Source organism: Hypomesus nipponensis, chromosome 19, assembly GCF_054491055.1.
Source record: "Hypomesus nipponensis isolate SF chromosome 19, ASM5449105v1, whole genome shotgun sequence".
Classification (NCBI taxonomy): domain Eukaryota; kingdom Metazoa; phylum Chordata; class Actinopteri; order Osmeriformes; family Osmeridae; genus Hypomesus; species Hypomesus nipponensis.
Genome location: NC_140379.1, coordinates 1872501 through 1884969, shown reverse-complemented (window position 1 = coordinate 1884969; position 12469 = coordinate 1872501). Strand labels below are relative to the sequence as shown.

Sequence of the window (12469 nt, the reverse complement as noted above, 5' to 3'; positions counted from 1 at the left end):
TTTGGGAGAAATACGCACATCGACACTGCAAAAATTCAGGGATTAGTTAGGGTGGGAAAATAATATGTAAGAGAATATATAGAATGTTTATAGAATATATTAGGATCTATATAAGCACACCCTAAAAATTGATTAATTTTCCACCATGATTGTTGCTGGTAGTATGACTGCGAATAGCCTGCCACGTCCGCCAAATACGTTTTCAGTGCATTTGACAACTACAAGAGGACACACAGATCATTAGATATTATTTAAACATTATTATAACATACATGTTCCTATTCAGCATCACAAGGTATTAACAAGTCAAACAGAAAGTTAAGTATCAAAAGAATAAAAGCAAGCATACACTGAGTTTAAACAAGTTTAATTTTCCACCACTAGAGGTCAGTTATGGATCAGTCTGAATGCTTGTCCTTCTGGAGTCTGGATTAAGAGTGCAGATGATGGATTGATTCTCGGACCTCCATAACCATAGCAACATCTCTTCGATCTGGTGGTGATGATGACGATGATGGTCAAAGAGTCGTTTCTCTACACTGGAGGGATGAAGATCCCCATGACAGCAGAGTTAACAGTATAGCCACCCTAGCCCGATACATCTGATATAGAGCATGTAACCACATCCTAGGACCTAGGGACATATAACATGTAATATCACAGGGATTTATTCAATAGTTTTAATGTGAATGAATTAAGGACTTTGGTGAGAGGCTTGGGGAGTGAAAACACTTAGCTTGCGTTCAACTAAAACAACGCCTGGAGAACAGTGAATTTTTCACTTTTTTTCCCTGATTTTTCAATCAGGCAATTTTTCCGACTGGAAATGAGCCATTCAGGTGAGTGAGCAATAAATAAAATGAGTACCAAACAACATATACAGTATTTGATTATACATTTAAAAATAAATGAGTAAAGTCAGTTTCCGCACGGGAACTCAGAGAGGTGCGGAAACAACTAAAATATAACAGTACATGATGATCACAACAAATCATATAATAATTATCTGGATTTTGAATTGGCATCAGAAAGCAAGTAATACACTATAGCAAAGCAGAGACAGTCAAGCTAAACACTGCAGGTGGAGGTTAACATCAGGAACACTGGGGGGAGGTTAACATCAGGATCACTGGGGGGAGGTTTGGGGGAGGTTAACATCAGGAACACTGGGGGGGAGGTTTGGGGGAGGTTAACATCAGGAACACTGGGGGGAGGTTTGGGGGAGGTTAACATCAGGATGACTGGGGGGAGGTTAACATCAGGATGACTGGGGGGAGGTTTGGGGGAGGTTAACATCAGGATCACTGGGGGGGAGGTTTGGGGGAGGTTAACATCAGGATCACTAGGGGGAGGTTTGGGGGAGGTTAACATCAGGATCACTAGGGGGAGGTTTGGGGGAGGTTAACATCAGGATCACTGGGGGAGGTTTGGGGGAGGTTAACATCAGGATCACTAGGGGGAGGTTTGGGGGAGGTTAACATCAGGATCACTAGGGGGGAGGTTTGGGGGAGGTTAACATCAGGAACACTGGGGGGAGGTTTGGGGGAGGTTAACATCAGGATCACTAGGGGGAGGTTTGGGGGAGGTTAACATCAGGATGACTGGGGGGAGGTTTGGGGGAGGTTAACATCAGGATCACTAGGGGGAGGTTTGGGGGAGGTTAACATCAGGATCACTGGGGGGAGGTTTGGGGGAGGTTAACATCAGGATCACTAGAGGGGAGGTTTGGGGGAGGTTAACATCAGGATCACTATGGGGAGATTGGGGGAGGTTAACATCAGGATCACTAGAGGGGAGGTTTGGGGGAGGTTAACATCAGGATCACTAGGGGGAGGTTTGGGGGAGGTTAACATCAGGATCACTAGGGGGAGGTTTGGGGGAGGTTAACATCAGGATCACTGGGGGGAGGTTTGGGGGATGTTAACATCAGGAACACTGGGGGGAGGTTAGGGGGAGGTTAACATCAGGATCACTAGGGGGAGGTTTGGGGGAGGTTAACATCAGGATCACTAGGGGGAGGTTTGGGGGAGGTTGGGGTGGGGAGGTGCTACTGGAAGAATCTTAAGCAGAGTGAGTTCATCGTCCCATTTCAGGAGGAATGCAGAGAGCGACCTTCAAAAATAAACTGTTTTCAGGTGAATCACCATGTCGACGCGATCAGGTGGATCAAGGATGAAGCAAGTAACCAATGGCCAACTCTCATCATCACTACAGCGCTTCCAGCAAATCACTGTTTGAGAGCATCGAAAGGCGAAATCTACACATTTGATTCTCCCGTGAATCGCAAATTCAGCACCTCGATTCAGGGAGTAATCAGTGGTGCACGTGTTTTGCACTGGCATGTCGGGGTGGGGGGAGGGGTTAGGAAGCTGTGAGAGCTTGGCAGTCATTGGTTGGAAGGAGGGTCAGTTTCAGGTCTTAGTCCCCACCTGCTCCTGCCTCGCATCTGTGTCTCGGTCCAAGATGGGGCTGAGGCCCCGGAGGCCTGCGTAGGGCCGTGGGGAGACCCCGTTTGAGACAACAAGTGCTCCTGTGTCTATGGGACAGATGTAGTCCTCTGTCTCGTCAGGTCTCCTCTTCCTCAGGTGGCTGAAGTGGTTGAAACCCAGCTTCTTGGGCTGGAAAGACAGACCAGTTAATGCTCCTTCCTCCCCATCTCCCTCCCTCCACCTCCCTCCCTCCATCTCCCTCCCTTTCTCCTCCCACAAATACCTAAAGTGCGTAAACTGTCAGATCTATCGGCGGCAGTAGTACCTTGACTTTGGCGGTGGTGGTGAGGGGGACGTGGCCGGTGGCGTTGGCGTACTCCCTCTTCTCCAGGGAGGCCTGGGGCCCCACCAGGAGGGAGAAGGCAGAGGCCAGGTGGCGACGGAGCAGGGTCTTCTGAGGAGGGATGTTGAGGAGCAGGGCCAGGGTCTCTGAGCTGAAGCGAGGCTCCAGAATCTGGACGGGGAGACGGGAGAGAGTTGGAGCTCACCAGCGGGGGAGGAGAGGAGGGGAGGAGGGGGGAAGGGAGGAAGGGAATAGGGAGGAGGGTAGGAGAGGGGCGGGAGGAAGGTGTGGACACACGGTGGATAGGAGTGTCTCTGTGGTGTGTCTCTGCGTTACATAGCTGCATATAAGGAAATGTGAGCGTACCGTGCATATTCAGATCAGGTTCAGGTTGAGATTCAGGTTCTGATCAGATTCTCATTCAGATTCAGATCAGGTTCAGGTTGAGATTCAGGTTCTGATCAGATTCTCATTCAGATTCAGATCAGGTTCAGGTTGAGATTCAGGTTCTGATCAGATTCTCATTCAGATTTAGAAAAGGTTCAGATGAGATTCAGATTAAAGATCCAGCTGAAAAACTATTTTCCCTCCCAAACAAAAACAGATAAAATCATAAAATTCTAATCTGACCGTCTTCTGACTGAATGACTTGTAACCTGAGTCTTCTACTGTAAGAAGAAATGGTGCAGGGTGGTGTTGAGGAGAGAGGGTGCAGGGTGGTGTTGAGGAGAGAGGGTGCAGGGTGGTGTTGAGGAGAGAGGGTGCAGGGTGGTGTTGAGGAGAGAGGGTGCAGGGTGGTGTTGAGGAGAGAGGGTGGGTGCAGGGTGGTGTTGAGGAGAGAGGGTGCAGGGTGGTGTTGAGGAGAGAGGGTGCAGGGTGGTGTTGAGGAGAGAGGGTGGGTGCAGGGTGGTGTTCAGGAGAGAGGACTCACGATGAGCCCTCCGTGCACCCCACTACCCCTCAGGTTGGGGGCGTACTCCGCCAGCTCCACCGCCCGCAGCCACTCCATCACCCGGTGGTTGGACCACTGCACCACATCCGAGGGAGGGGGCTGCTTCTGGGGGGAAACACACACACACACACCAGACATAAGACTATGAACCACTCATCTCTTCATGCCACCCTCTCTCCTCCCTCCCTCTCCTCACCCTGCCCCTCCCACCCTTCATCTCCCCCCCTCACCTCCTCTCCAGGCCTGCGGCGGAGGCAGTGGGGGTTGAACTTGTTGACGTGGAGGACGTGGATGGCACACTTGATGCTGAGGTGGTGGAGCTGGCTAGTGACCTTCAGGGTCAAGAGGTCGTTCTGGAGGCACAGAACGGACACACATACGCACAACAACATAAACACAAACACATGTCAAAAGTTGAGTGTAAACACTGCACTTTTATATTCATATTATTTTCGTTCTGCTCTGGGATTTACTACTAAGGTCTTACCACAGTGAGATACTGGATCATCCTTCCATCCACTCTGCCCTCGTGGAACTGGTCTTTGTACTGAGGGAGCCCAATGTCATCCAACCAGCCTGGAAAATAATTTCACCTCAGTCAGCATTTCAATTGTCCGGGTGTTGGCTAAGATTGGTGGTGAAGATGTGGTGAAGATGCGGTGTAGATTGGAGAGGTCTGCGGTGAGGTAAGGTGAGGGGGGATGGAGGTGAGGTGGAGGGAGGAGAGAGGAGGTGAGGTGGAGGGAGGTGAGGTGAGGGGGGATGGAGGTGAGGTGGAGGGAGGAGAGGGGAGGTGAGGTGGAGGGAGGTGAGGTGAAGGGAGGTGAGGTGGGTTAGATGAGGGGAGGTGAAGGGAGGTGAGGTGGGTTAGATGTGAACGTACGTGTGACCCAGATGTGGTCCAGCTCGGAGGACTTCTCCACCACCCTGCTGCTGAGGGAGGTCAGAGCCAGCTGCAGCTTCTTCCTGTGGAGGGCGTGCTTCATTCCCATCTCCTGCTCTCACAAACACACACACACACACACATTAACACACACACACGTTAACACAAACACGTTAACACACACAGAGAGGCACGCAAGCATGTAAACACATGTTTGTGTGCCTCAGTCTTCTGCACAGTTCTGTACATGATCGCCAGGACGTGTCAAGCAGCTCTCCTCCTGTTGCTGACCTTCTCAAAGTCCTGGGGCGTGGCAGACAGCAGTGTCTGGCCGTTCTCCACCCACTGCCTGGTCAGGTTGACGTACTGGCCCAGGCCACAGTCCTCCAGCCAGCCGCACACCTGCTCCCTGCTCCACTGGCACAACGGAGTGTTGACATCACTGAGAGACACGGGACAGAAAACACACACCCATCAGTCTGTCTGCGTGACAACAATGACCTTTGAAGATCATGCTTTTAGGAAAGGTCATTGTTTTACAATTCAATTAAATATCCTGCTCTTGTTGTTGCTGTTAGCCCCTTCTCCATTCAGCCCAGAACCATATCTTTACCGTACTGCTCTGGTAGAACCATGTGTTTACCGTACTGCTCTGGTAGAACCATGTCTTTACCGTACTGCTCTGGTAGAACCATGTGTTTACCGTACTGCTCTAGTAGAACCATGTCTTTACCGTACTGCTCTAGTAGAACCATGTCTTTACCGTACTGCTGTAGTAGAACCATGTCTTTACCATGCTGCTCTGGTAGAACCATGTCTTTACCGTACTGCTCTGGTAGAACCATGTCTTTACCGTACTGCTCTGGTAGAACCATGTGTTTACCGTACTGCTCTAGTAGAACCATGTCTTTACCGTACTGCTCTAGTAGAACCATGTCTTTACCGTACTGCTCTAGTAGAACCATGTCTTTACCGTACTGCTCTAGTAGAACCATGTCTTTACCGTACTGCTGTGGTAGAACCATGTGTTTACCGTACTGCTCTAGTAGAACCATGTCTTTACCGTACTGCTCTGGTAGAACCATGTGTTTACCGTACTGCTCTAGTAGAACCATGTCTTTACCGTACTGCTCTAGTAGAACCATGTCTTTACCGTACTGCTCTAGTAGAACCATGTCTTTACCGTACTGCTCTAGTAGAACCATGTCTTTACCGTACTGCTCTAGTAGAACCATGTCTTTACCGTACTGCTCTAGTAGAACCATGTCTTTACCGTACTGCTCTAGTAGAACCATGTCTTTACCGTACTGCTGTAGTAGAACCATGTCTTTACCATGCTGCTCTGGTAGAACCATGTCTTTACCGTACTGCTCTGGTAGAACCATGTCTTTACCGTACTGCTCTGGTAGAACCATGTGTTTACCGTACTGCTCTAGTAGAACCATGTCTTTACCGTACTGCTCTAGTAGAACCATGTCTTTACCGTACTGCTCTAGTAGAACCATGTCTTTACCGTACTGCTCTAGTAGAACCATGTCTTTACCGTACTGCTCTAGTAGAACCATGTCTTTACCGTACTGCTGTGGTAGAACCATGTGTTTACCGTACTGCTCTAGTAGAACCATGTCTTTACCGTACTGCTCTAGTAGAACCATGTCTTTACCGTGCTGCTCTGGTAGAACCATGTCTTTACCGTGCTGCTGTGGTAGAACCATGTCTTTACCGTACTGCTCTAGTAGAACCATGTCTTTTACCGTGCTGCTGTGGTAGAACCATGTCTTTACCGTACTGCTCTAGTAGAACCATGTCTTTACCGTGCTGCTCTGGTAGAACCATGTCTTTACCGTACTGCTCTGGTAGAACCATGTCTTTACCGTACTGCTCTAGTAGAACCATGTCTTTACCGTGCTGCTCTGGTAGAACCATGTCTTTACCGTGCTGCTGTGGTAGAACCATGTGTTTACCGTACTGCTCTAGTAGAACCATGTCTTTACCGTACTGCTCTAGTAGAACCATGTCTTTACCGTGCTGCTCTGGTAGAACCATGTCTTTACCGTGCTGCTGTGGTAGAACCATGTCTTTACCGTACTGCTCTAGTAGAACCATGTCTTTACCGTACTGCTCTAGTAGAACCATGTCTTTACCGTGCTGCTCTGGTAGAACCATGTCTTTACCGTACTGCTCTGGTAGAACCATGTCTTTACCGTACTGCTCTAGTAGAACCATGTCTTTACCGTGCTGCTCTGGTAGAACCATGTCTTTACCGTGCTGCTCTGGTAGAACCTGGGCTCCTCGTCAGCCTGGGCCCTGCCGTGGCCCGCAGACCCCCCCTTCTGAACTGGCTCTGGTCCTGGTCCACTGACTGGAGCCCCCCCGACTGGGTCCTCCTCAGCCTGGAGGGGAGGGGAGAGGGGAGGGGTGGTGAGGGAAAATGAGAGGTAAAGAGAGAGTAGTGTGTACCTGTAGACAGGTAGTGTGTATCTGTAGACAGGTAGTGTGTACTTGTAGACAGGTAGTGTGTATCTGTAGACAGGTAGTGTGTACTTGTAGACAGGTAGTGTGTATCTGTAGACAGGTAGTGTGTACTTGTAGACAGGTAGTGTGTACTTGTGCTGACTCACTTCCCCCACAGCTTCCTGATGCTCCTGTTGTTCTTTAGGTGTTCCGGAGAGCCCACCAATCGCTGGCCTGACTCCGCCCCTGAGGACTGGGGGGAGGAGTCAGAGGGCGGGACACTTCCTGTCTTCTCAGTCTTTTCTTCGCAGAGCGGAGAGATGGAGAGAGAGAGAGAGAGAGAGAGAGAGAGAGAGAGAGAGAGAGAGAGAGAGACAAGGAGAGGGAAAGAGAGAGTACAGCTCTGATCAGTGGCTTGACACTTTATCCTGCGACTGTGGGGTCAAGTGGAGCTGTCTATCACAGGATCTATCATTTTGTGGCTTTGGAGTGTTGGTCGCAACTAATTCCAACCCTTGGAACAAGTAATTAGCTGATGGTGTCATATTTACATAAGTAAGACAGTAAGACAGTTGTGATTCTTATATTTCAATAAACATTTGAAAAGGCAAAATCCTGATGTCAAATCTTTTCTACTCAATGGGTCATGGGGAGACATGTAATGCATGACTATGACCACTGGGTGGTGCTACATGCAGATTGTGGAGGCCACGGTCACAGCAGCTCTCTTATCCTCCCTATTTTCAGCGGGAGAGGGTGGGGTGTGGGAGTGTGGTCAATCAGAGAGGGAGGGTGGGGTTAGGGTGAGCATGGTCAATCACAGAGACTAGGGCTGGGGCGGGGAGTGTGGTGTGTTAGAGAGGGAGGGTGGGGTTAGGGTGAGCATGGTCAATCACAGAGACTAGGGCTGGGGCGGGGAGTGTGGTGTGTTAGAGAGGGAGGGTGGGGTTAGGGTGAGCATGGTCAATCACAGAGACTAGGGCTGGGGCGGGGAGTGTGGTCTGGGACGGAGGCAGGAATAACCCTGGGCTGGGCTTAGTCTGAGGTCCAGGACCAGAGACAGGACCACCAGGACCCTGACTCTACCGACGCACATACCCTGCTGCCCAGCCTCTCATGTCAAGTGCACACAGACAACATGTGTAGTATATTACGATGTATATGGTCATGCTAAAAGGTGTATTTCCATTGCTTTTTATAGCTATTTTATCATAGTTCAAAGTAGTCATGATTCTAAGTCATTGTGGTATAAATATGTGAGCAAAAGCTTAATGTTACGTAAAGCTTACTCTGGATGTTTAATGTTACGTAAAGCTTACTCTGGATGTTTACTGTTACGTAAAGCTTACTCTGGATGTTTACTGTTACGTAAAGCTTACTCTGGATGTTTAATGTTACGTAAAGCTTACTCTGGATGTTTAATGTTACGTAAAGCTTACTCTGGATGTTTACTGTTACGTAAAGCTTACTCTGGATGTTTACTGTTACGTAAAGCTTACTCTGGATGTTTAATGTTACGTAAAGCTTACTCTGGATGTTTACTGTTACGTAAAGCTTACTCTGGATGTTTAATGTTACGTAAAGCTTACTCTGGATGTTTACTGTTACGTAAAGCTTACTCTGGATGTTTACTGTTACGTAAAGCTTACTCTGGATGTTTACTGTTACGTAAAGCTTACTCTGGATGTTTAATGTTACGTAAAGCTTACTCTGGATGTTTAATGTTACGTAAAGCTTACTCTGGATGTTTACTGTTACGTAAAGCTTACTCTGGATGTTTAATGTTACGTAAAGCTTACTCTGGATGTTTACTGTTACGTAAAGCTTACTCTGGATGTTTAATGTTACGTAAAGCTTACTTTGGATGGAGTCTCCATCCTCACTCGTAGCTGGAGATTTCTGGCTCTGAGCCTCGCTGGTCTCTCTAGCCTCCCCGGCCTCTCTGGCCTCTGGGCTGTCTGCAGTCTCCCTGGCCTCGCTGGTCTCTCCAGCCTCGCTGGTCTCTCCAGCCTCGCTGGTCTCTCCAGCCTCGCTGGTGTCTCCGTTGTGCTCGATGAGTGACACCTGACATTCCACACGTTATTCATGTTATTCAGCAGATGGTATTAACTTCAGCAGCAGATCCCAGATCAGAAGTGCATACTGTTAACTAACAGAGTCAAGGGATACTATGGGTAAACAAAAACAAACCATTCTTCAGACTAAACAAAAACATCTCAATGACTTGAATACAAACAAACAACAAACAAACTAACCTTCACAGGCAACGTGGAACACCTGCCCTCCCCCTGCTGGGCCTGGGGAAGCAACACAGTCCACACATCTCACACAGGATCAACACAGTCCACACATCTCACACAGGATCAACACGTGTTTACGAAAGACGCAGAAGATGGTATTTGGTTCCGGGTGTACACAACACACAAAACACACTGAAAGAGCCGAGCGGTTTGGGAAGAAAACATCTCGTATGGAAATAAGAGGACCTCAGGTGAAGCGTGGGCCAATAGGGCGCTCTCTACCACAGGCTACAGGGAGGTCGAGTCGAAAGAGAGGGAGGTGAAGCGGAGGAAAAGTTCTGCTTCAGAGAGAGAGATGTGCTGGATCACAGCAGAAGGACTGGGACAGAGGTCATGAGAGAAGGTTTACCTTCTGAGAGGGTCCATTCTGCAGGTCGTTCATGCTGCTGGAGAGAAGCAGGGGCTGTGGCCTGATGAAACAAACATTTCATGTTGACGTTTTTCCAGCACACAACACTCACACACGCACACATTATTCACACACACACAGTGAAAGGCCAGGAGACGAGAGAGGAGAACAGAGAAGCATAAATCAGAGTACAGTAAAGCGGAGCAGAGTACAGTAGAGTCCTTATCAAGTACTCATCAATGATGCAACTTTTTTTTTTTATCCTTTCAAAACCTTTTCTTTGAAACTTAGATTTTAATTTTCAAACTTTCAAAACAAAACAAAACATATTTCTTCAAACACAACATGGCATAAAAAAAAAATGTCACCGTAATTTTTTCAACCTTTCAAAAAAAACAAAAAACAAAACAAAAAAAACACATTTTGAAAATATTTGTACTTTATTACTTCCCATCTCTGGGGACGTCCCTGGTCAAGGCTTCTTACCTGGAGTGGGGGTCTTTGTGAGGGGAGAGCGAGGACCGCAGCTGTGGGGAGGAGCTGCTGGAGGACAGCTGGGACTGAGGAGACCAACAAAAAAACACCTCAACGTGGGTGATCACAACCCTCCCCCCTCCTCCTCCCCATCACTTTTTTTACCCCCTCCTTCCAATCTCCCTTCCCCTCCACACCTCCCCGATCCACTCATCTACCTTACTCCCCCCCACCCCCCAAGCCTCACCCCCCATCTCCTCATTTCATCCCCACTACTCACCCCCACCACCCCCCTCACCTCAGACTTCAGGCTGCTGGACGGAGAGTCGGTGGACAGAGCCGTCGTCATGGCGCCCTGCTCCTCCTCCTCACTGCTGCTGGACGGCGTCCTCTGATTGGACACGGGGATAGCAGGGGGCGAGGCCGGAGGCGGTGCTAGAGCAAAGACACAGCTGTGTTATTAAAGAGTGGAGAGGAGGAGAGATGGAGAGGAGGGCTGGAGAGGAGAGATGGAGGGAAGGAGAAGAGGGATGGAGGGATGGAGAGGAGGGATGGAGAGGAGAGATGGAGGGAAGGAGAAGAGGGATGGAGGGATGGAGAGGAGGGATGGAGAGGAGAGATGGAGGGATGGAGAGGAGAGATGGAGGGATGGAGAGGAGGGCTGGAGAGGAGGAGAGGAGGGCTAGAGAGGAGAGATGGAGAAGAGGGCTGGAGGGCTGGAGAGGAGGAGAGGAGGGATGGAGAAGAGGGATGGAGGGCTGGAGAGGAGGAGAGGAGGGATGGAGAAGAGGGATGGAGGGATGGAGAAGAGGGATGGAGGGCTGGAGAGGAGGAGAGGAGGGATGGAGAAGAAGGATGGAGGGCTGGAGAGGAGGGATGGAGAGGTGAGATGGAGGGATGGAGAAGAGGAGAGGAGGGATGGAGAGGAGAGATGGAGGGATGGAGAGGAGGGCTGGAGAGGAGGAGAGGAGGGCTGGAGAGGAGAGATGGAGGGATGGAGAGGTGAGATGGAGGGATGGAGAGGAGAGATGGAGAGGAGGAGAGGAGGAATGGAGAGGAGGGCTGGATGTGTGGTTACCATGCCTGGACGTGTAGATCTCTCTGAACTGTCGACACTGGCTCAACAGGAGGGTCAGTTCCTCGATCCTGCGATCCTGAAACATATGGTTTGGAAACACTTATATGAAGGTTACATTAACTACCTTTTAACAGCATAACTACATGGTAATTCATTTAATTGCCCATGTTTTCACAGTGACTTAGAATCATGATTGAAGAGTTGCTTTGAACTATGATATAATAGCTATTAAAAGCTATGTAAAGGTGCCTTTTAGCATGACTAACTAATACACTATTTACACACATGTATGTGTGTGTACTTGACATGAAAGGCTGGGCTGGGTGGAGTCAGTGTTGAGCCCAGCTGGGCTGGGTGGAGTCAGTGCTGAGCCCAGCTGGGACCATGAGCTGTGGAGGCACTGTCAGAAGACCTCGTGTGTGAAGTGGTGCTCTGAGCCTGGCCTTGGGACCTTCTTCTTCTAATGGAGCTAACTGCTAAATGAGGTCTGGCATATCTAGGAGAACTTAAGTGTGGTTTTGCCTGAAAGAATTGACCTCAGTGTGCGTGTGTTTTTGTATGTGTGTGTGTGTGTGTGTGTGTGCATGCACATCTGTGTGTGTGTGTGTGTGTGTGTGTGTGTGTGTGTGTGCATGTGCGTGTGTTTGTCTGCGAGTGTGTGTGGCACACATGTTTGCCCATGTCTGTGTGTCCTCAAAGATCCAAGATTCCTTCTGCGAGACTGCAATAATACACAGGCTCCCCTGTGCTCCACATGCTGCTGGTGGTGAGAGGGGTTACAGGGGAGGGAGAGGAGGTATTGAGGTATGCCGCTTGGCCATGTAGCCCCATCCAGCCAGCTGCCCTCTAAAGCGATGACGGTCAGGCTCTACACATGCCAACACACAAGTTTCTATAAACAGTCTGGAGCCGTTTTAAACCAATGACACCGTCCAGCTGAATGTTCAATCAGTCTCTTCAGTTTACATCTGGGCTACAGACTAACAGGGCTGTTTGGCTGCCATGGTAACTCACCTTTTCATCGTTGGCAGCTAGCAAGGACTCCATGCCAGTTCTAAGCCTCTGAAGTTCCTGGTCTGAAGATAGAAATAGATAATGTACACAGATGGGATGTCATGTCGCACTGAGATCTGGAACTCAGATGACCCAGGAGTGGGACAGGAGGACAGGAGGAAGAATGGATGAGATGAGGAGATGAGCCAGAGAG

General features: G+C 49.3%; 1 protein-coding gene across 6 annotated transcripts in view; it reads right to left on the bottom strand.

Moving 5' to 3' along the window:
* Nucleotides 1–351: 351 nt before the first annotated feature.
* Nucleotides 352–12469, bottom strand: part of ppfibp2a (PPFIA binding protein 2a) — a 25530-nt gene continuing 13412 nt past the window's right edge. For all 6 annotated transcript variants that reach the window (XM_084682504.1, XM_084682505.1, XM_084682506.1 and 3 more), the window contains 16 exons: nt 12277–12338; nt 11263–11338; nt 10483–10619; nt 10197–10270; nt 9711–9771; nt 9317–9358; nt 8921–9125; nt 7229–7364; nt 6872–7000; nt 4899–5049; nt 4608–4719; nt 4212–4300; nt 3955–4077; nt 3704–3829; nt 2755–2943; nt 352–2618 (listed from right to left, as the gene is read on the bottom strand). In XM_084682504.1, the coding sequence (XP_084538630.1) occupies nt 2412–2618; nt 2755–2943; nt 3704–3829; nt 3955–4077; nt 4212–4300; nt 4608–4719; nt 4899–5049; nt 6872–7000; nt 7229–7364; nt 8921–9125; nt 9317–9358; nt 9711–9771; nt 10197–10270; nt 10483–10619; nt 11263–11338; nt 12277–12338 (1919 nt within the window). In that variant the 3' untranslated portion in view covers nt 352–2411. The remainder of the gene's footprint in view (nt 2619–2754; nt 2944–3703; nt 3830–3954; nt 4078–4211; nt 4301–4607; nt 4720–4898; nt 5050–6871; nt 7001–7228; nt 7365–8920; nt 9126–9316; nt 9359–9710; nt 9772–10196; nt 10271–10482; nt 10620–11262; nt 11339–12276; nt 12339–12469) is intronic.